Source organism: Lotus japonicus, chromosome 4, assembly GCF_012489685.1.
Source record: "Lotus japonicus ecotype B-129 chromosome 4, LjGifu_v1.2".
In the NCBI taxonomy this organism is placed as follows: domain Eukaryota; kingdom Viridiplantae; phylum Streptophyta; class Magnoliopsida; order Fabales; family Fabaceae; genus Lotus; species Lotus japonicus.
The window spans coordinates 52,572,468-52,596,634 of record NC_080044.1 but is presented as its reverse complement, the minus strand read 5'-3'; the positions used below and the strand labels follow the sequence as shown (position 1 = coordinate 52,596,634).

Sequence of the window (24,167 nt, the reverse complement as noted above, 5' to 3'; positions counted from 1 at the left end):
AGAGAGAGAAAAAGTTGAATATATAGGTGGTGACCGGCTGAACAGGTCATCCAACCGTTAATGACCGGTCTAGACCGGTTATGACTTGGTTTGGACTTGGTTTGACCGGCCTGGCCGGTTTTTTCTCTTTGGACTTTTTTTTTTGAAATCAACTTTGGATTACTTTGATAAGCCCAATTTTATTTGAACTTTCAGCCCAAACATTAATATTTAATTATAGTATTAAGGAAATTAAAAGAAAATAATTAAATTTAATTATATTATTAATTTAATATTAAATTTTAAATCTAAATTGAATGAAAATAAATATTATAAATTAATGTTGTATGGTGGGACACAGTGGGACCCTTGAAATAGTAATTTAAGAACCCATGGGTTGAAGCAAAATCTGCTTCAGTTTCTTAGGAGTTTCTTAAGTCTGATGTGGCAGTACGGGCCCACAAAAATAGTGCTGAATAGTGTGTTAAGAAACCAAATAAAAATTTTGGGGTTGGAGTTGCTCTAATCTGACATCTGTACACGAAATCACGCTGCAATTACCTCCCAATCAATCACCAAACGTCACGTTCTTAATTCCCCATCTCGAGATCACCGCCGTCGTTACCGTTGTCCTCATCCCAAACTTCCACCGGCGAGCACTCCATCTGGTGTCGGAGCTTCCAATCCACCGCCTGGCACCCCCGCGAGCAGTAGTTCACCTTGCCGCAAACAGAACACCGCCGGAACTCATGCGCCCGCGTCTCAACTCGCCCACACCCAATGTGCGAGCACAGCCTCAGCCCCTCCCCCAAACCACCGCAACCTGACTCAAACCACTCCCTCATGAACCAATCCACCGGCTGCACCGCGCCACCGTCGTAACCGCCCAACGAGCCAACCGCTTCCGCGAGGTACTTGCAGTCCCGTAACCGCCAATCGCGCCACGTCAGCAGCGAGGTTGAGGAAGAGGGAGATTGAGTAACCGCGTGCATCACAAACGCGAGCTCGCGAACGTTGGCTTGGAGGAGCAGCTTGCGCCCCTCGTCGACGTCGCGGCGCACGCCGTAACCGTCGTGGAGGCAGTGGCCTAGCTCGCGAAGCGCGTCGATGTGGCCGAGGAGGGAGGCTCGTGCACACAAGGCCACGCCGGCTCTCAGATCCCTGGAGGTGCTGCCGCTGCCGTTGAACTGTATCACCGCCAGGGAGTACAGCGCCGGCGCGTGGCACTTCATCGCCGCCTTCGCCATCAGTGAAAGCCCGCTCTTACGGTTTTCCAAGCAGTAAAAACGGATCTGAAAAACAGAACAAAACTTTCAAAGTTAATAAAAATTCACATGCTTCTGTTACAACACAACAACAATGCTAATTGTTACTAACCATTCCGAGAGTGTAACCGGCGTCGAGGTTGCCGGCGTTGGCACAACGGTTGAGAAAATTGTGAGCCGGTTCTGACCAATTTTTGGGCTTCATGGCGAATGCTTTGACACTGAGTTTTGATAATACTAGTTGATGAAAACATAAGCTGTTGAATCTTTTGCATCTGTGGATAATTTTTAATGGAAAATTAAATTATTACTGTGATGATGAAAAAGCTGAATGAAGATGTTGTTGTATGGGGTGGAACTTACGTTAATAAGGTGTTGGTGAAATCTGAAGGAGAAGAGAGGGTGGAGGCGAGCTTGGAGAGGATGAAAACGACGAGGTCATCAGGTAAAACATCTAAGAAATTGTCGTAGCTTTGGGAGCTTTCCTTATGGGAATTTCGTAGTGGCCTTTTCATGTTACAAGGCTTCAACCCAAAAAGATAGATTTATGTTGATGAGGATGCGTGCACTTGTTAATCTATGCAGATATTGGGATTTGGGACTGTGATGCTCTGTATAACTGAAATCAGAAACGATGAGAAGAGACAATTTATACTTGAAGAGTTGAAGAGGAAGAGGAGGATAGGGAGTGGAGAGTAAGAGACCCCAAAATTAATGGGGCTAGAAATGGAACACGTATCGTAACATCATGACCTGAACTTCTTTTCAGTTTTACTAGTGATTTTTTTATCCGCGCGTTCCACGGGAAATATGTTTATTATATTTGATACATCGATTTATATTTTAAATTATAAATATTTAAGATGCTAAGAATGTAAGAATAATCATAATAAAGATGTAGATATTTAAAGAGTACAAATTTTGAAAAACACAGAAGTTAATAAACCAAAAACTTTAATTTTTGCATATGTGAGGTATAACTGAATTTTGTTTGTGAAGATGTATACTCATGTTGCATAAAGGGTAATGTTTTGTGTTTTAGATATATAACAATACATAAATATATAATTATTTTTTAAATTATTAAAAATACACTTAAGTTATAGAAAATGATTTTTTTTTTAACTCGTACAAATTTTCATTTTCATGTAAAATGTTTCTCCCCGTGAGATCTCGTAACTCTAATTTGTTAGCACTAATAAATTCATGTCATAATTTTATAGTACATATGTATTAATATTTTGTATTCCTCTTACTTTTCTTATTATCAAATTATTATAGTTATATACTTATATAAATATACACTCTTAAAATTTTGAAAATAATACTAAAGTTAATTATATTAAATTTATTCTATTAAAATAATATCAATTAATTAGTTTAGAATATAATGATTATATAAAAAAAGTATAATGATACTTTTTATATAAAACAAAATCTCACGTAGATAGCATTATAGTACTTTAAAATTAAAACATACAATTGAAAATTATACGCAAATACAAACAACAACCGCTTTTAGGTTTCAGAGTAGACTTAAATGCAAATCATCTTACTCAATGGATTCTCATTTATCAGAGAAACAAAATCTTATAAATTTCATAAATCAATATAGAAGGGGAAATTCTAGTGTTTTTTTACCCGCGCGTTGCACGGGGAATATGTCTATCGTATTTGATACATCAATCAATTATTTGATTATTTAAAATATATTAAACAACATATGAAATAGAAGGGTCTCAAATGCTAAGCAAAGTGGACCAAAAGACTTGTCATCTAAGCCTGATTGAGATCAAGATGAAATCGTTTCACATTCTTCATGAACATGAAAACAATGACACAAATAATAGATATAAGGAATCACCAATAAAGCAAACGATAAACACATATTATGGAAAAAAAGGATGTGATAGTAACACTAATCAGGATTGTAAAAGATAAATCATAAAGTATGACATCATTTTGTGTTTATACCAAGTCATCCAAGTTTGAGTCAATATTGCAAGGTACCTACAAAATTTATGAAATATATAGGAATTTTTTTTTTGTTTGCTCTGTCCTGTTTTCTTTCCGGCACTTTCTAGGTTTTCCTATCTTTCTGTCTTTGGGTTTCTTCTGTTTAGTTTTTGTCTGGCTCGATCTTTGGGTGTACTTTCGGGTTTTTTCCGCCGGTGTTGGTTGGTTTGTATTTCCTGCTTAAGAGTTTGCTCTCAAGCCTTTTGATATTATATATATATATATATATATATATATTTATCTTTCAAAAAAAAAGTTTGACTTTTTTATTAGTAGTTTGTCAACACTACTTTAGTTGCATATAATAATAAAATGTGTAAGAAATATATATTGATTCGTCTACTTGAAATTTGTCTTCTAAAGGAGAAGAGCTGAAATATATAGGGAGTTTATGATCTTTTATAGTATATCAAGTAACAATTTTGTGTCTAAGGGTGATGACTGTCCTATTACCACAACGTGATTCCACCCTTAGTACATTCATTAAAAAATTATTTTTTTTTTGAAAATGGAAGAAATAGCACGTGATTCTTTTTCTAAAAATTCAACGTGTCAATACATTAACAACTGTGATTCTGTTACATATTTAATTTAAAAAAAAGTGATTATTAAACAATAGATGAAATAGAAGAGTCTGAAATGCTAAGGAAAGTGGACAAAAAAGAATCACCAATAAAGTAGATGATAAATACATATTAATCATGAAAAAAAAAGAACGTGATAGTAGCACAAATCTGAATTGTGAAAGATAAATCATAAAGCATGACCTCATTTTTTTTTATTTCAAGTCATCCATGTTTGAGCCAATATTGCAGGGTGCCTACAAAATTTAAGATATATATCAGACTTTGTACATACTTGTTTTAATCAATAAAGAATTATTTCATTGTAAGGGAAAATAGAACGAACCTTAAACCGACAATAATAATTTTGCATCAGATGTTCATCAACTTATAAGATGTCATAGACATCATGTTAACAATGAAATAAAGTTAGGTCACTTAGAAGTCAGTTTGTATTAAAAAAACTATTAAGATAAAAAATTAAACTAACCACTCATATGTTCTCAAAAACTTCTTGGTAGACAACATTGCGCTTGGAGTTTGAAACTACCCCTTGTTTATCCCCTAGTGTTTTTTACCCGTGCGTTGCACGGCAAATTGATTGTTGGAGTTGACATTAATAAAAAATATAACAAAATGTGATGAGTATAGAGAAATACGTGTGGTATAGAGTAAATTATATAAGTTGTTTGTATGAGAGCTGTGATAGTAGAGAAAGAATGGCGTAGATTCTCTCCCATCGTTGGGTTAAATAGAGAATAAGATAGGGAATTAGTTTGCCATGAATCGACATTTAAATAAAAATAAAAATATCAAAATATAAAAACAATGATAGGCTTAATAAATTAATAAGATTACTCCCTCCCAATAACCAAAAAAATTAATAAGATTACAATTGGAAAGCTAAAAAAATTGATCAAACTTTGTTCTATGTCTACTCAAAATGAGAAGATTGAAAAAATACATTGGACCCACAAAATCTGCCCCCTTTATCTCTCATCCCTTGCCAATCAAACACACTAACTCTTATCTCTCTCTCCTCTATTTCTCTCTTCTCTTTCACTACCATATCAAACAAAGCATTAGAGAACCTAGTTGAATAGTTTAGCAAGGCTATAACAAAATGGCATAGGAGTTCTTGGAAAATAATTTTAAAATTTCTTTAAATTATTTTTCAAATCTTATCCAATATAGCTTTTGTTTGAAAGTAACATATCCACTTCATTAGCATTCTTTGTGTGCAATCACCCTCCTCTCTCTCTCTGTCTCTCTATTCTCCTGCCTACAACTCATTTCCTTCTTCTAGCTTCTCATACCTTATTTCAAGTAGTGCCTTGATTTCTTTAAGGCATTTGATTCAAATTAGCCTAATTGAACCAACCAAAACACATAAAGAATAAAATTAAAAACAGACACATAAGTAGCTTCAAACCAATACATTAATCTTATGAATCAAATGCTAGACATAAAGAACTTTTAACTAAAAGGATTCATTCTCCTACCTCAGAAATTAAAAGCATTAAGCCACATGCTTTTCCTTCCCAAACTCTATATCGAGCCTTTAATGTACTTCAACAATTCTTCTCTAATTATTTTTTGAAATCTCCTGCATTCTTCATTCCTTAGCATAGTCTGAGAAAACAAATCATAATATGTCTTAGATCAAGAAAATCATTTCAACCTACAATATTATATCAAGAAACTAATTTTGGAGCAACACGCGTAGGTAGATTGGCAGAACCATCACCTATAACCCGAGTCAAAATAAGATTAGACATAAACAAAACTATGCAAAGAAGGAATTTGAAGAGGAAAAGGGAGAATGCTCACCACTTTTTCCGGCCAGCTCTCCAATTGAGTCATGGAACGTGACAAAGAGGGGAGTCGAAGCCATCGTTATAAATTTAGTAAGGAGTAGTAGTAAATCTTCTTTCAAAATATAATTTATTTAAATCTTAGATAATTAGGGAAAATCTTTTAAAATTCAGGTTTCAAGATAAAATAGCACAACATAAGAGAGGCTATCTAACAAATTGACAATAAAAACAAAACAAAATATTTAAAAAATATTTAATAAAAATACGATAAAAATTCGGATTTTTTTAGAGTATTAATTAATTTAAGATAAAAATAAACAACCTAAATCCTAATTGATTTATACTCTAAAAATAACTCTAAAATAGAATAAAATATTTCCTGTAGAATCACATACAAAGGAGAATTAGAAAACATAAAAAACAAATCAAAATATTGCAAAATTCCAAATAGAATATAAAATGGATTCACCATCCATGGCTTCCAAAGAATCTCTTTTGGTGGAATATCTATAAAAAAAAACCTGAAGAAAAGAATTTGAAATTAGTATGGCAAGTGATGAACGAAATTGACCTTGAAGTCAAACATGAGTGAATGAAAGTTAAAGGTAAAGTAAAATAAAATTGAAAAAAACCATAACATATTATGCAAGCAAAGGAAGAAAATAATTTGAAACCTCAATCTGCAACCTTCCCAATCAGTCCAAGGCAGCAAATCGGAGGGATGCGATTGCAAGTCGATGGCAAAGTGGTTCCGTTGAGAGATGAGACGATTTTGTGGGGGTGGTTCCGTTCAGTGGAGAGATGAGATGAAAATTGCATGGAGGAGATGAATTCCATGGAGGAGATAGTGGAGGTAGGCAGGGTTTTAAGAGGGTTTTTGCTGATGGGATGTATTATTGATTTAAATCACTTATCACAGATTTATATTAAGATAAAATCATGAAATAAACAACAGAAATCCTAATCAAATCTAAAATTAAAAAATGTACCAAATAAATATAGATAAAAACTATCAAAATCTAGCAAATCACAATAAAAACTCATAAAATCAGGAATTAATTAAAAATCTGAAAATTCAATAAAAATACCATAAAAAAATAAATAATAATATAAATTAAGATAAAATACAGAAATAAACAACATAAATCCTAATCAAATCTAAAATTTAAAAATGTACTAAATAAAAATAGATAAAAACTATCAAAATCTAGCAAATCACAATAAAAACTCATAAAATCCGGAATTAATTAAAAATCCGAAAATTCAATAAAAATACCATAAAAATTAATTAGTACTCTAAAAATAAATCAAAAATAAATTAAGATAAAATCAAGAAATAAAAAACCTAAATCCTAATCAAATCTAAAATTTAAAAATGTATTTTTTTATTAAGGAGAAATAAGGTAAGGAAAAATCAGGGCACATGTGGCAAGTGGGGCCAAGGAGAAAGAGCTTACATGTAAAATATTAGGTGAGAATTAATCTGGGAGCGACACGTCACTAACTTGGCATGTGAGAGCGACACGTCATGCTAGAAGTTGTTCTTTTCTAATATATATAAAATTTAAAAATGTTCTAAATAAATATAGATAAAAACTATCAAAATCTAGCAAATCACAATAAAAACTCATAAAATCCGAAATTAATTAAAAATCCGAAAATTCAATAAAAAAACCATAAAAAATAATTAATACTCTAAAAATAAATAATAATATAAATTAAGATAAAATACAAAAATAAACAACATAAACCCTAATCAAATCTAAAATTTAAAAATGTACTAAATAAAAATAGATAAAAACTATCAAAATCTAGTAAATCACAATAAAAACTCATAAAATCTGGAATTAATTAAAAATCCGAAAATTCAATAAAAATACCATAAAAATGAATTAATACTCTAAAAATAAATCAAAAATAAATTAAGATAAAATCAAGAAATAAAAAACCTAAATCCTAATCAAATCTAAAATTTAAAAATGTATTTTTTTATTAAGGAGAAATAAGGTAAGTAAAAATCAGGGCACATGTGGCAAGTGGGGCCAAGGAGAAAGAGCTTACATGTAAAATATTATGTGAGAATTAATCTGGGAGCGACACGTCACTAACTTGGCCTGTGAGAGCGACACGTCATGCTAGACGTTGTTCTTTTCTAATATATATAGATAGATGTATTTATCATTAGCTTATAAAAAAATGTATTTATCATTATTTGCAAATTTTTATTTCAACAATTATATTTTAATGAATAAAATGTTAATAATATTCTATTCATCAGATAGTAGTATATGATCAGAAGTTTTAAACATAAAGGGTCATGATTAGGTAGTTTAATGTAAATTTTACCTCATCAACGAATATACGTTAGTATCAGTTATTAGATAAAGTATTAACCATTTAACTCTTTTCAAAAAAAAAATCATTTAACTTGTCTTTTTTTTGAACAAAACCATTTAATTTCACATCAGAGACATGTTTAATTTTAATATTTCAATATTGTTTCCTGTACACTTAAATTGCGTAGAAACTAGAAACTAAAAGACATATGAGCAAATGAAAGATAAGTGATAGACGTAATATATGATCTAGTATGGAAGGAAGAAGAAGGATCCAGATGGTCCCTCTAGAGGTTACGGCGTACCGGAAGGCTCATCTTCTTTGAAGGCACATGAAGGGAATCAACGGATGCTTTTGCCGGCGGAGTTTTCGGAGCCTCATGGTGTTATGACTAGAGCGATGAGTGCTCTCTTGATGGGAAAACGATTGGGCATGTCATATGATTGTACAGATGCGACTGCTCTAAACCAGATTGTTGCCCAGATTCAAGCGCGCAAACCTCCTTAGGGATGGTGTTTGGTTGTGTTCATCTTGGTCTGATGTGTGGGTTTTCTTGGGGTTGTTTCTTGAGAGGCTTCTCGGAAGTTATTTTGGTCTTTTGGGTCTGATTGCTATGGGGTATAGGGTCTATTGTTTTCTTTTTTAGGGCTGGTTGTATAGTCTGTCTTGGGGGCTTGTCTGAGCATATTTCCTCGGTTGGCTTTTTTGGCTGCTGGATCCTTTTTTGCTGGTTTGTATCTTCTTGACTATCATATCATTTATATCATTTTGCTTTCGAAAAAAAAATCCAATAAGAGATAAATAAATGAGAAAATTTGAGTATATGTCGGTGTTCTTAAGATTGTTAGTTTTTGAATACCAAATAATCATGTTTTATAATATTTTATGTAAAATAAAAGATGAATTTAATATGAAAGATGATTTTCAACTTATGTTACCTTGAAACAAGGAATTCCCAATAGGAGGAAGCGTTTTTTAACCATGAACATTTTTTTTAGACAATCTTACTCAATTCAAATATAGTGAAAATTACTATTTTGAAAAACATTTTTAATTTTTTAAAAATAGAAAAGAAAGAATTTCTTGATAATTTACTATAACACTTTTTTTTGAAAATAATTCTTATTCTTTAGTTTTAAAAACTAAAACCCTAAAATAACTCCAAAAGATGATTTTGAGTTTTTAATTTTAATTTAAAGTGACAAGTGTTTTAGTTTTGCAAAACATCCCGTTCAAACTATTTTATCATTCGTCCTCGTAGGATAGTTCAAGTGGTAGGATTTGGGGGACATAGGGGTTGAGTAGGGGGAAATCCAGGAATCGATTCCTGGCGGGTGCAATTTATCTTTCCGATGTACTAAAAAAACTATTTTTTCATTCTCTTCTTTTAAAAATAGGTTGCTTCCGAAGATAATTTTTAAATTCATAAAACTGGGAATTAAAAAAAGCCTCTATAAAACACTATTTGTATGTAACTATTTTATTTAAACTAAAATGAGTTTCTAAAGGATTCTATTTGAGAACAATCACATCTTTTGTTATCTTTCTATTTCATATGATTTTTGGTACATAAGTAAAAAAGTAAAACTAATTGGATAACCCGATCAAGAGGATCTTCAAGAGGACCATTAGCTTCCCGAGAAATATGTCTAAGTTGAATTTCTCAATCCTGGTCCAACAAATGTCAAACATCCTGAAAATCACTAGCATGAACATGACACTCGTACATACCATCCCTCAACGTCTCCACACGCTCCAAATAATCAGTCTCACAAACAACCTTCCTAACATTCATACTCCAAAAAGCTCAAGACGAAGCTTTAGGGCCCGAACCTCAATACACACAGGATCTCCCATACGCTAATTAATCAACATAGAAACCGCGATGCCAAGCTCCATTAGCTTCACAAACTACACCCATCATCCCCATGAGGTGGAGATCATGCTTGAAAGAGTCATCAACTTAGAGAGAAACATGACTAGAAGGTGGAGGAGTCCAAGACCAACGCGGACCAACATCATCATCATGGGACTTATCTCAAACCAACCAACGCAAATGATCCACATGTTCCTGGCGAATCCAACTGCACACAAAGTCCACTGTCCACTTATTCTCCCCAAGAACACTACACACAAATTCCACTGTCCACTTATTCTCCCAAGAACCATCTCATCCCTCCACTTCCATAAACCCCAAAGAGCAACCACGAAGAGGGAAGAATTAATTAAGCCCCATGTACGACAATACGGCTCCATAAGACGAGGCCAAGCAAGAGCATTTAGATGCTGCCACACCTCCACAGAATGAGGGCATCTCCGTAAACAATGAAGACAATCCTCCTCCATGTGTAAGCAGCGAGAGCAGGCCGCAGACGACGCATGATGACAGCCGAAGCGATGGCAATTCACCTGAATGGAATCATATATAACAAGCCAAATGAACACCTGAATCTTCTCCAGAAGATATTAGTGCAATGTTCCCAATAAAATAAGTTTGTTAGTGTATTTTACTTTTTTTAAATAATGAGCTCAGGAGTATTCAGTGCAAATGTTATATACACACTTGTTACATTTACTCATAATATATATATATATATATATATATATATATGTGCAATGTTAGTTGTTAGTAAGTTAGTCCTTCCTTAGGATTCACACCCTCCTTCACCCTTCATCTCACTCAACCCTTATATCCCCTAACTCTTACCATTTGAGCCAACCTTTGTAATGCATAAATTGATCAGTTTTTTGTGACGTACTTTTATATTGATGCACCTGTGATTTTATTAATATATGCACTAGTATCTCATCAATACATGCATCAACATCTCAGCATCAATAACTCATTAGATCCTGGATGAGAGTAAATCATCCACCAATTTCATTTTGGAGCAGAAAAAGGGGTCTAGACCGAGTTATGCATTGTCTAGTATTTTGAGTGCTAGTTGGGTCTTTCAACGTGGTGCTAGCAGGAGGATTGGTGATGGGGGCAAAGTAGATGTGTGATCGGATAACTTGCTCTCTTATGGGTGCCCCATTATTTACCGTGAGGATTTTCTTGCCGACTTTAATATTAAGTTTGCTTGTGATCTTATTTAGCATGCAGAGGGAGGTTGGAATAAAAACCTGATTGAATTTGTGTTATGCCCACAAAAGGTTGTGCAGATTTTTGCTTTGCCTCATCCCGTTCTTGGTGGTGAAGATATGTAATTTTGGTCGGGGACGATGGACGAGGTTTACTTGTCGAAGTCGGGTTATGCTTTTATTCGTGCTTCTTTGGCTGGGTCAATAATTCATCTTCATCTTCCTCGTCAAGACCATTGTTGGAACCGAAGTTGTGGAAGAAGCTATGGAAACCTCCAGCCCTACCACGATGTAAAGAACTGGTATGACATGTTGGCAATGGCTTTTGACCAGCCCGGGATGCTTCAAACAAAGCATCCGCGTGGGATGAACGTCCATTCAGCGTATATTTTGTGTGTTTTAGGCTGAGAAACATTGGACCACCTATGGTTGGAAAGCCCAGTTAATAGGGACTTTTGGTTTGGCCACCCCCTTTCCTTACGGTTGGACTCTTTCTCGACAGTACCAAACTTTCTGCAGAGTTTTCTCCCGTGGTGTTGCGGCAAGCGGGATCTTATGCCCTCTGGGAGGCCCGAAATATGCTTCTGTTCAAAGGGCGGTGTTTCTCCTGTGTGGCGGCCTTGCAGCGGGAAGCCATACTCGGGTGGCGAACTGGGGAGTTGAGGAAGGAGTGCGGTATGTAGGGGTGTTCATCGGTTCGGATCGATCCGATGAAACCGACGAACCGAACCGAACCAAAGCAATTGGATTGCTTTTTTTTGTTATTTGGTTCAAAATCGATCCAAACCGATAAAAACCAATGAAGATTGGTTCGGTTCACGGTTTGAAAAATTAAAATTCAATGAACCGATGAACCGAACCGATGATAAATATTTATTTACAAAATATTTAATATATATATATGTATTTATTAAAGTAATCTTTTGAAGAAATAATGTTCATGTTAGACTTTTTATGTTTGTTAGACTTATTATGTTTTTGTTTTCTATTATTAATTTGCAATAGTACTAATATCAAACACCAATTTAAGCATTTCTACATTGTTAAGTAATTAAGTTGTTGATTATGAATTATGGATTTGTGATTAAGTTATGATTGAGTTATTGATTTGTCATTTTTATGCATTGTTAAGTTGTGAATCATATGTGATTGCTTTATTTTTAAAGTTGTGGAATTGATATTGACAACTAAAAAAAGTTGTGAAACCGATGAACCAAACCGATCCAAACCGTTCATCATCGGTTCGGTTCGGTTCGGTTTTGAAACTTTTTTGGTTAACAATTGGTGGAAACCGAACCAATGAATTTTGATTGGATCGGTTTTCGGTTTCACCTAAAACCGGTCCAAACCGAACCGCGAACACCCCTAGCGGTATGGTGGCGTTCCGATGGTGAGTCGGGCGCGTCCGGTGCTGGATGTGGCAAAAATCAACTTCGACGCATCTCTAAAGGGGAATCATGAGCTGGAGTGGGAATGGTTTCTTATGACCATAAAAGAGCAAGTTCTTGCAGCAACGACATGCTTTCCATTGATGGTTTCTTCTGTGTTGATGGCGGAGGCACTAGCGTTTATATGGGCGATTAATTTCGCTATTCAACTTGGTTTTCCAGTCGGTTTGTTTTGAGGCAGATTATCTCCAATTATTCCAACGGTGGAAAAAGCCATTGGATGGAAGTTTATATCTTCCATTATTAGGGAGTGTGTTATGCTTTGTCGATCTTTGGTGTCTATGAACCTTGTTTTTGTACAGCGTTCACGCAACATGGTTGCTGACTTTCTGGCCATGAATGCTTCCTCATTCACCGGTTTAGTGTGGATTGAGAAGGTTCCTTTTGAAGCCCCTTCTCTAGTAACCGCTGATATTTTAGCCTCGATGCTGGTTTCCGTTTAATAATATGCAGACATCTTTAATAAAAAAATAACTCATTCATTTATACTATAATTTTTTTTGGCATAAATATGTTTTTGGTCCTTCTAAATTAGGATATTTTGGTTTAGGCCCCTCAAAATATATTTTGTTGGTATACACCCCTAAATGCAAAATAATACTGAGGTTTCAGCCCCTCCCGTCAACTTACGTAGTTTAGAGGGACCTAAACCAAAAAATCATGATTTTAGAGGACCTAAGACATGATAAAAATTGAGTTTTAGGTCCCTTTAAAATCATGGTTCTTTGGTTTAGGTCCCTCTAAAATCATGGTTCTTGACTTAGGCCCCTAAAAAATATGACATGTCAGTGTCTGTTAGGTAAAGGTAACGGCAGAGACTTATCCCTCCATATTATTTTTAAAATAAGAGTGTATACCAACAAAAAATATTTAGAGGGGCCTAATCCAAAGACCCTAATTTTTTAGGGACCAACAACATATTTAAGCTTTTTTTTTTCACCAAAAGAAATTAATGTATTAGTTATTTGAGATAAATGTGTAAAGTCACCGGCCAAAAGGGTCACAGGGACAAGGAAGTTAACTCTTATCACAACTTTAGATTAAACCGGTATTAGTAAACAAATAAATAATAAATAAGTGAATAAACAATGTAAGGATAGAGAAAATTGTACAAGAGAACCTATCTTTATTCACCATAAATTATGAGCTACTTCCACCCATTAGCTACCACCAAGATTATCCATTAACTCAAGTGTTCTTAGAGGTTGGGGTGTTTGACGTCGTTGGGAGTCATGATGGGTACAAAGTACAACTAAGGAGGATAATTGTTGGATCTTTTGACACATTGTTTAATCAAACAGGCGGAGAGACGATTGTATATTGCAGTTGTGACTTCGAGTGTCACACTAGTTCCTTGATCAGAGAACCGTTAAGTACTTGAGATGAGACATGGTGGATGAGAACACATCAAATTGTGCCCTCGATCAAAGCATGCAACTACAGTGAGACAACCAATTTGTGGTGGATGCAATTGGTTGTGGTGGATACAAGCGGTCAACTATGGATGCAATTAGTAGCATGATTGTTATTATCTTTATTTTAAAAAATTGGTAGCATGTTTTATTTGGGTTGGGTATTTTTTGTCTGTAGTAATGATTTCAGAATTGTGAATTAGTGAGAGAAAATATTCGTCACACAATAGTAATATTAGTTACGAAAACCATCAGTCACAGATTGTTGATGAAAACATCCATCATTAATGGTGATGGATGGTTCGTCACTAATTTGTTATAGAAATAACAATTTTCATTTTGTGGGTTTGGTGGCAAATTCTTTATAATAGTGATGAGTTGTTATCTGTCACACATTTATGACCGCGTGATAAATTTCGTTACAAAATTTTAACAATGATTTTTTTGCAATGACTTGTATTTGCCTATTTGGTAACAAATTTCGTCATTAATTGAATTTGTGACGGAATTGTCAATTATGTGGGATGGAATTTGTCCCTCATTGATTTTGATTTTTTTAGTAGTGTTATAAAATCATTTAAAGAAAATTAAGTAATTTGCTTATTTGTAAAAGTGATTAATTTTAATGTCTCCAATTATTACTGACATATTTCAATTAAATTTATTTGTAGGGATTATATACTTGATTTATTGGTAAAAATGTGTTTTTAGTTCTATGTTGATTTATAATTGATTGAATGAAATTAAGTTTATAAGTTACTAAATTATGACGGGCTATAAATTTCATAACAAAAATTAGCGACCACAGGGTTGTAACGACACATATTATGTCACAATTTCTGTCACATGCTGGTTTAGTAATGGAGTTTTTATAGTCACGAAATTTTTCATCACTAATTTACTTTTCTCTAATAGGGAGAATGGGAAAAAAAAAGTGACGTGTAAAACCTCTAGATATATTGGGCTACCGCATTTTCCAAGCACCAACTGCTTAGGTTACTCAATGAAAGAATGAACCCAGAAAAATAGTGGGACTAGTTTGGATAAGCAATGCACACCACGTGATAACTTTCACGAATAGGAGATACGTACATTAGGTTTAGTGAAGTAGGTAAACCATGATATTTATATGATATTACCTAACATGCGAAGCACTTCCTCAGGCTAATAATTAATCTCTTTGTTCACACTTTCATATCCCCGCATAACGCAAGTTGATGAGTGGGTAAAGCACAAGTTGAGGTCTAGAAAGGAATTTTGCAATTTGAAGTTAAAGTTGTTGATATTTTTTGTTTTGTGCATGTGTGGGGACATCACCAAGAAAATAAAGGGACGAAAAAGAGAGTAAAGTAATTTGATGGTTCCTCTTCTCCCTCTTATTTGAATAAATTCCATTGTAGGTTTGAAGTGTGTGGATGTTGGTGAAACACAAATCCTTTTTCCTTCCTCACACAACACAAATGACTTTAACTAGAATTAAAGGCGCGCGGAATATATATAATCAATTGCTAAGTAATTTCAGTAGAAATTAAAGTAATTGCTACTTTTGATTGCCCAGCACTTTAATATTTTTTTTTCTCCATCGGAAAATTCCAGCACTTTAATATTAAACATTAATAAACAATATCTGATTTCTGGACTTCTAGTTAGTGTTTATCAGGTTAGGTTGAACTACAAACTTGATTCAATAATAAAACCTCACAATAAAAAATAGGGCTTTAGCATTGGTCGATGTTAAAAAGTCATTTGGTGTTGGCTTTGCATCCATATACGGGGAAGTTAATGCTAAGAAGAATTGTTTAGTTAACACATAGATCTCGTATCCTAAAAATCAATATTAATTAGCTTCAGTTATGCCAATACCAATAGTTTATTTGGTCTAGAAAAGAAAGATGTGAAAAATACCTGAAAGTTCAAGTAAATTTTGTATGTTATTTAATATATATAATTGAGAAAGAAGATAAAAGAGAAGAGAGAGTCTTTTTTTTTGTCTAAAAACAAATTTGCCCAACATAATATTAAATAATTTTTTATGAAGGAGCCAAAATTGGTAAAATGAGTGTCTCACTCATTTCCCCTTAATTTGGAGACTTCAAAAATGTGTGGATCGGAGCATGCTCATCCCTTTTTTCACTCCCTCCTACAACCAAACAAGGTTAGATTCGCTAGCTATCTCTCTCTTTAACTCTATATCTTAACCATCTCTTCTCTTTTTCTCCTCTAGCGTAAACAAACACTCATCAAATCCAAGTAATGATCGATGCTAAAATCTTGTACAGTATTTGCTAACCAACTTGAATTAGTGTCGGCATGACCTACAACACTACACTTAATAACAACCAATCATACATATTACATATATGTTAAAAGGTATAGCTGTGTTAGAATAAATCCTAGTTTCGTATGCTCCCTCCATTCCAATTTTTTTATTGTTTTAATTTTTCACACATTTTTCAGAATTCGCACTATTTTATAAATCCCCCGTTTTTTTCTTTCTCATTTTTTCCGTATTTACCCTAATTTAATATTACAACTCTCACATACCACATCTTATTTTCATATATCACCATTCTCATAAATTACTTAACTAATAACTATTATTCTATCTCTTTAATATATTTTTTCCATCTATAACACTAACTAAATAAAAAAAGATTTTGGTCAATAATTTAATAATTTTTAAACTGTGTGTGCATAACCTTAAGAATAAAAGTTTTGGAATTGGATGGAATATTTCCTTTTTTTTTTGTCGAAATGGAATATTTCCTCACATGTGGCTAAAAAGGTAATAACCCCTCCATGATCCAATAGAGACACCTAGCAAATATTATGGCCCAATTAAACCAAGGCCCAAGAATTAATGATAAGGGCTCAACCACTAAGGGGTTTGGCAATATAGAGGATCAGAGAAGAAAGAGTACTTGTAGGTAAAAACTAAAAACTACCAAGGAAGGCTAACTTGCAAGGGTTAGAATTATGTTTAAATTGTGAAAATCAAGCTCTCTCCCAAAACATGAAGTGTGTTTTCCACACGGATTTCTAATAAAATATATTGGAAAAGAAAATTAAATTTTGATTTGCACTAGAATTTTGAATGCTTTTGAAATAACTTGTACTGATTATTCACATAATTGGAGTGACAAAACATTAGAAAACACGAAACGAAAACTCCCTAAATCATGATTAGAGAGGATGCTCTGTGCCTAAGGAATTCCAGGTTGAGTGAAGCAGCTTTTTATGGGTCGTTATACTTGAAAAGAAAACCAAACGAGGCATAGCTTTAATTTTCTGGCGGAAAAGTAGAAATCATTAAAGCACGAGTCACACATAATTAATTCATACTATTATTAACACTACTATTACTACGCCACATCCTATTGAACCTTCCTTCGTTACAATGACATGAGATAATACTGAAAATAGCTCTACCTAATTTGTTTCATGCATATGCTCGAATAGTAACAAATTGGGTGCGTGAGTGAATCTCTCAAATGATTTTGCTACCTTCGTCTGCACGTTAAGTTGGTCCTACACACATCACCTCAAAGTCTCCAAATTTATCATGGACGAAGTGATCAAGTGGAGCAGATATGGAGTTTGCAATTGCATAATCCACAAGTGAGTGTCAACATTTGCCTATTCATGGTAAAGTCTTAGAAAGGTACGCACCTACATATAAACAAAGTCTAGTATGGTATCCAAAAAATATCATATCACAATCTCGTCGGTAGCACTTTCACAATATAAATTCACTAATGTGTTTCACCTAACATGCCATCCAAGAGAGTAAAAACAATGAACTCTTCTGTGAGGCGACATGATATGATTTATAAACCTGTGACATAGCATCAACATCAATCAATATTCACATTTAGCAATGGTTTTTGAACTCGGCTGAACGTGGAGTTAAGTGTACAAACTAAAAACTAAAACATGTTTATGAGAGCATAAAACTGTCACAAAATTTACATTAAAAAACACACAAATTTTGTGGCAGTTTAACAGTGTCAGAAATCTGGCTCATGTTTTTTTTTTCACACTTTATGTTTAGCGGAAGATTTTCTAGACGCTTATGTCGCTTGAATGTCGTAAACACTAGTTTTCACGCATAAAAACTGATAGAAATATTATATAAAAATATTCCTGCATCTTTACTTAACACCTTACAACATGTTTATATTTCAATTTGAAAGTTGGTTCATCTTTGTTGATGTTACCGGTAAAACAAATCATCATATTTATATTTCAATTTGAAAGTTTTTTTTTGAACGTCAATTTGAAAGTTGGATTATCCCTGTTTACGTTATCAGTAAAACAAATCATTGAATCTGTTGCTAATTTTCAAATAGATTGAAATGAATGACAAATATGCAACAGAAAATATGTTGTTATAAAATATATTGGAATGAATTTGAATTTGAAAATTAGTAACACTAAGTGATCTGTTTTACTACTAACAATCTCAAGCAAATAAGTGTCTCTCACGTTTACCACATAGCAAAGTGTGAATCATACTTAAGAGAACCTGTGTGTGCTAACTGGATTCAACATAAAAACAAACACACTTGTTAATAAAGATCTTTATCATGAGTTTTTTGTAGCTAAATTAAAGTAAACACAATTTTAAACTTGTCCTCCTAGGTTGAATGTGTCCATTAATATGATCTCACCTCCGTTTCATTTAATAGAAGTAGTCCTGTAGGTGACACGTTTTCCTCCAAGTGGAAGCTGACATGTCCTATTTAATGGTGTGTTGATGTGGTTAAGTGTTTAACTGTCACTGATGTGGATTGTAATACATGGAGATAAGAGTGACAGTTGTTCAGTACATATCCTTTTCCTAATTTGTTATAAGAAAACAAAGTTAGCATGGGAGAAAATATAGCTGCAGACCCCAGATAATTTACATTATATGAGTTCAACTTGCATTGCCATCATAGTTAGAAAAAAAAACCCGGAAATAAACTCCTTGCCAATTTACTTAACGTTTTAACCTTATTCCTTCATACATTTTCTTAAGATGGTTTGCTTATAGCATGTTCAATTTTCACCATACTTGCATAGGTCTAATGTTGAGATTTAAGGTTTCATTCAGTTTCGCAAGAGTCCACAAGAGGCAATGAAGGGCCAAAACGTTTTACGACTGTTTTGCAGAGAGATTCAACTATAGGAACTCCTCTGCAATATTCAGAATATAGTGTTGAATTGTGATAATTCAGTTTAGTCTTAGTTAAATAGTTAGTTGTCATGACTGTTAGTCAGTTGAAGATTATTGTCTAAATAGGTTCTATCATTCAATGAAATTAGATAAGTGTGAGCCACTACCATTCTATAAGTGTGTGCCACTACTATTCTCTCAAGTCTCATCTCTATTGCTCTCTAACTGTGTGTTCTCTGTGAGTGATTGAGTACCGCTTTGGTTCAGCGCTCCAACTTATAGAGCCATCATCTTTCAGTAACCCTGGTGATGGTGACTACAAAGGCCAAAAAATCACGCCAAGTTTCAAAATCTAGTGCTCGTCAAACTTCAGATGAATTTCATTCATCAGTGGTTGATGTTTCCTGACCTGCATATTGAGGAAAGATTTACATCTAAGTTACATTCAAGAGATTAGCTAGAGATATGAAACTAAAATAAGAAACCAACATACGAAGAAGTTAATTATATTGAATGAATATCAGTAGTAAGTATCCCTGAGCCAACTGAATTCAATGACAATAATATACGTCCCGAAAATTTTGTTAAGGCTACCTTAACACCAGCCAATGAAAGTAGCTTGTGAGAGGCAATATATGCAATATCTGGATTATCTAATCTCTTCTCCACAAAATAAATGACTTCGGAAACTCCTGACTGCAACAAAGAATAGAGATACATAATGCAAACAAAACATAAAGATGCCCCGTAGCATATACAAGTGGTTGTAGTGTTTTAGATTCTTCAAAACTTATATAAACCAGACCAGGATTAAACATGATTATCAGCTAATACAGAGCTCACAAAAAATTACAACTTCCATTAACTTTTCACTAAAAGGCACTTATAATATAAAACAGCCTGCAGTAGTATTGAGCAATGACAAAATAGAACAGTTGTAAATGAAAACTGATTCAGCATGAATGATAAATCTCATAGGAGAAACTTGCATAAATGAGGTGATATATTCTATTTCACTAACACAGTGCACTATCTCTGCATTCTATATCTTATGGCTGGGTTTAAAAATTCAGATTTCACCTGCAAAACAGATCATCAAACATATTACAGTATTCATCATGCAGAACAAGGCCACCAACCTGGATTATGATCTTAGCACATTCATTGCAAGGAAACATGGTCACATATAGCCGCTGCATGGATTAAACAAAGGAAAAAAGAAGAAAAAAAAATTAGGAATCTCTTAGTAATTAGGTGGTAAAGGAGGGAAAAACTGTTTTAGGGAATCTCAAAGAAATTTCTTGCATGTGCTAAGTGGACAATGATATAGTCAAGGTGGAAGTTACGAGAGGAAAATGATAAATAAATCATAAGTGAAAATAATCCCCTGAAGCTGCGATATTTTTAACCGACTGAGAGGCGTAAATAGTATGTTAACTAGAGAGAGCAAAGGAACTCACTTGTCCAGCAGCTGAGGCATGATTTGTGTTAAGAATAGCATTTACTTCTGCATGACAAACATAACTAAAATAGACAAAAAAAAGCATCATCAACGAGATCTTGTTTAACGAAAAATATAAAGACTTGAGCAGGAACATTATTAAGTCACAGAGGATACAGGATAGATGAGAATGCATCTCTTTGAAATCAAAGCATACTTGAGGTAACACATGAAAGCAAAATACTTACGGGTACTTAGTCTCCAAAGGATTTCCAGTCCTAGATTTCTGAAATATATAACAAGTTTTTTGAATGAGAATCTTTAGATGATAATGGAAAAACTAACGCCTCCCTTAAATACCAACCTTGGCCCAGGGTAGCTTGTCATCAGAACAACCCCTTGGAAATCCATTATAACCAATGCCTGACATAATAAAAAAACTAAGTATGAAATTTGTGTTTCGTGGAAGAAAGGGAACTGGAACAGGTGGAAGAACAGAAAAAAAGTTTCAGTTAGCAGTTGTGTTTGTTACAACATTTGCTTAGTATTAAGTTATATTAGTTCATCTCAGACGCCTGAATGTGTGTTATTTCATTCAATGGAAACACACTTTTTGCTTGCCATCTTCACTTTGATATCAAAGTGTCTATACATATTTGAATTTTTTTGAAGGTGCTCTTCCATGGCGAAACCTTGTCTATATATAGTGGAGGATGATCAAGATCCTTCATATCCCTTCTACACTCATTCATGATTCAAGTAAAAACCCTTTCTATGGTTATAGTTTTTCCTGCTCTCTAACACATCATTGCAGCTGATCTCGTTTGCTGAAGATGAGCTTGTTGACCAACTACAAGCTGGGTTTCATTGACGGCAGCATTGCGGAGCCAGAAGCAAAGGATCCAATCTTCCCTTTTTAGCAACATCGCAACACCATGGTTCTGGTCATAATTACTTTATTACAACTGCTGATTATTATTCTAGGTGCACTTGGGTCTATTTGATAAAAACAGTGTCTGAAGTTCGACCCTTGATTCAGAATTTCTCCTCTCTCGTGAAGACCAATTTGGTACTTCAATTTAGATAATTTGAACTAATGATGGCCCAAAAGTTTCCATAGATCAGTTTTATACATCTTTAGTAGTGTTTCACAAAACCTCCTGTTTTAAAACTTCCTAGTACAAAGCTATTGTCAAAAGAAAACATCAAAAACCTCAATACTGCTAATCAATTGTGCCAAGGCAGCCTACTAAAGTGTTTTTAAGTATTTCAGGTCCTATTCTGTGAACCACACAGCTTCCGTCATAAAAAAACTAAACACTTCCGTCTTAGACAATAAAAGTCCACATGAGGTCTTACATGGAAAACCCCTTGAATCGACTTAACCTATGTCAAGGTCTTTGGCTCATTACATTTGGCTTCTACTCTATTATATCAGAACCAAACCCAATCCTGGAGCCAAGAATTGCATCTTCTTGGGCTTCAAGCATGGCACAAAAGGTTTAATATAGCTTGACACGAAAACAACAGAGACCTTTGTCTCGAAATGTGGTTTCCATTTTTCCTTTTAATTCGGCTCACCATACCATTGATTCCACCACTAATTCTGCTATCTCTTTGCCCACCCAAAGCAGTATTCCTCCTCCAACACACCATCAACCTACACCTCAACCACAACACCTTCCCCAAAACTCGTGTCAGACACTCTACCAGGCCAAGAAGAAAATCAACATACTTACAAGATTACAGCATTGTAGCCTATCCCCTTCGGCTGCAATTAATCATTCCTTGAAGAATTTTATCTTAGCTACACTAAACCCCCTTTCCTCTATTATCTCCTATGATAACATACCCCCAAAGCACTATGCCCTTACTCTCAAGTCTCAATATTACCTCCATTTCTGAACCAAAATTTTACTCTCATACCATAAGCATGATTTTGAAGCAAGCTATGCAAAAGGAGACATAGATGTATACATTAATTTATTTCATTCAATTCAATGCAATGCAAACACAATTTTCGCTTACCGATTTCATTACTTACCAAGAATTATACCATCTTGACTCACCAAACAAGCCCCCACCTACAGTAAAAACAACAACAGCAACAAAGCATAAAGATTTCATCCCAAAATAAACCAAAATTAGGAAACAAGAGAATGAAATAGAAATACTACCTGCCTGTTAGGGTCTTTGGATCTTTCAGCTGACAAAAATGCAATTGCCATGAAATAATCATCCCACGACAAGTACCTGCAATAAAGCATTCAACTTTAATTGAACATCGCAGTTTAGGGGAATTCGAGTTCAGTAATTATTTAATTCACCCATGGCGCCTGGAGGGGTCGAAAGGGTCCGGAGGAGTGGAAACGGTGCCGTTTTGCGAGAAATTGGTTCTGGATGGTTGCCGTCGGGAACGGTTGAAGAAGAAGCGGAGAGCGATGGCGGAGGCCAAGGCACCAAACGCAGTTGCCGTCGCCACCAGAGTAGCTTCCCGAGAGTTCATGGAGTTTCAAGCACGATTGGATTGGATTGGATTTGGGGGCAAAACAGTTTCCAGTATCCACTGTGACTTTGTGGATGGTGAATTCAATGGTAACCGCCACGAGTCGCAGCTCCAGGGTCCAAATTGTCAAATCAAAATGTATGAATTTGGGAGATAAAATTATAAAATAGTTGGAAGCGGGAAACTGAAACAGAATTTAGAAAAAAGCGCGCGCGAATTTTGCCAGGAAATTCAGTTTAGGTTTGATGGTGAATTAGTGATGTGTCATATTTAGCTTCAACATTTTTTTTCTTCTCACAAGTCTTTGCACCCCCTATTATTAAGTCCCTAGGCATCACTCATCCACCAAACTTCTTGAAATTATTGTATAGGTGTTTCAGGTAAAACTAACCTATGTTCATGTCACAGTGGAAACTGAAGAAAGCAGTTGAAGTGTAGGAAGCAGCTCATGTCACAAAAACAATAAACTGAAGAAAGTCAATAGAAAAATATGGTTTACCTATGAAATTGAAATTACAAGTAAAGTAATGTACCTTATGTTAATCACTAATAAGAATCCACCTATGAGTGTTGATGTCTCCAATGTCCTTGAGAAGCAGTGTTAAGAATCACTTCCAACTTTCTTTTGTTTATGTTTTAATAAGAGAAAAGACAAGTGGAAAGTATTGATCATTAAAGTCTCTTCCTACGATAATTAGAAGTTGACTCATATATTTGGATTTTAGAATACATTCATCTACTCTAGTAAATGGACGACACCTTTTTCAGGAGACTTGTTTTACATCTCTCTTGGTTTAGAAACTCTCAAACCTTAGTTGTAAATCTGTGTCAACCTTATTGAGTTGGATTTTGAAAATATTAGCTCAAACACAAACACTCAATCAACCCAATTACAACATTGTTGAGAACCTAAGCAGAAACTGAAAAACTGAATAGAAATTATCATTGAATCAAAGGTGTGATTACAAGAGTGATTCTCAGTATTTATACTTGAGAGAGTAGCTTGCTAAACAAGCTATCTAGACTAACCATAGTTCTAACTGAACTAACTAGAGTTGACAGCTGGCTAACCAGGGTTAACAACTAACCGCAACTGACTATAATAAACTCATAACAAACATTGAGTTTAACTGCCTTATAC

General features: G+C 34.4%; 2 protein-coding genes across 2 annotated transcripts; both read right to left on the bottom strand.

The window, feature by feature from the left end:
• Positions 1 to 292: 292 nt before the first annotated feature.
• On the bottom strand, positions 293 to 1,905 carry LOC130711562 (F-box protein At5g50450-like). Its single transcript, XM_057561242.1, has 3 exons — positions 1,608 to 1,905; positions 1,357 to 1,519; positions 293 to 1,271 (listed from the first exon to the last, which is right to left on the bottom strand). The coding sequence occupies exons 1-3, from the start codon at positions 1,757 to 1,759 to the stop codon at positions 570 to 572; spliced, it is 1,017 nt and encodes a 338-aa protein (XP_057417225.1). The 5' UTR covers positions 1,760 to 1,905; the 3' UTR covers positions 293 to 569.
• Positions 1,906 to 19,004: 17,099 nt separating this feature from the next.
• Positions 19,005 to 23,272, bottom strand: LOC130716179 (uncharacterized). Its single transcript, XM_057566383.1, has 9 exons — positions 22,848 to 23,272; positions 22,698 to 22,773; positions 22,565 to 22,604; positions 20,885 to 20,943; positions 20,769 to 20,806; positions 20,540 to 20,603; positions 20,219 to 20,272; positions 19,674 to 19,775; positions 19,005 to 19,488 (listed from the first exon to the last, which is right to left on the bottom strand). Exons 1-9 carry the CDS (start codon positions 23,024 to 23,026, stop codon positions 19,432 to 19,434), a joined length of 669 nt encoding a protein of 222 aa, XP_057422366.1. The 5' UTR covers positions 23,027 to 23,272; the 3' UTR covers positions 19,005 to 19,431.
• Positions 23,273 to 24,167: the final 895 nt, after the last annotated feature.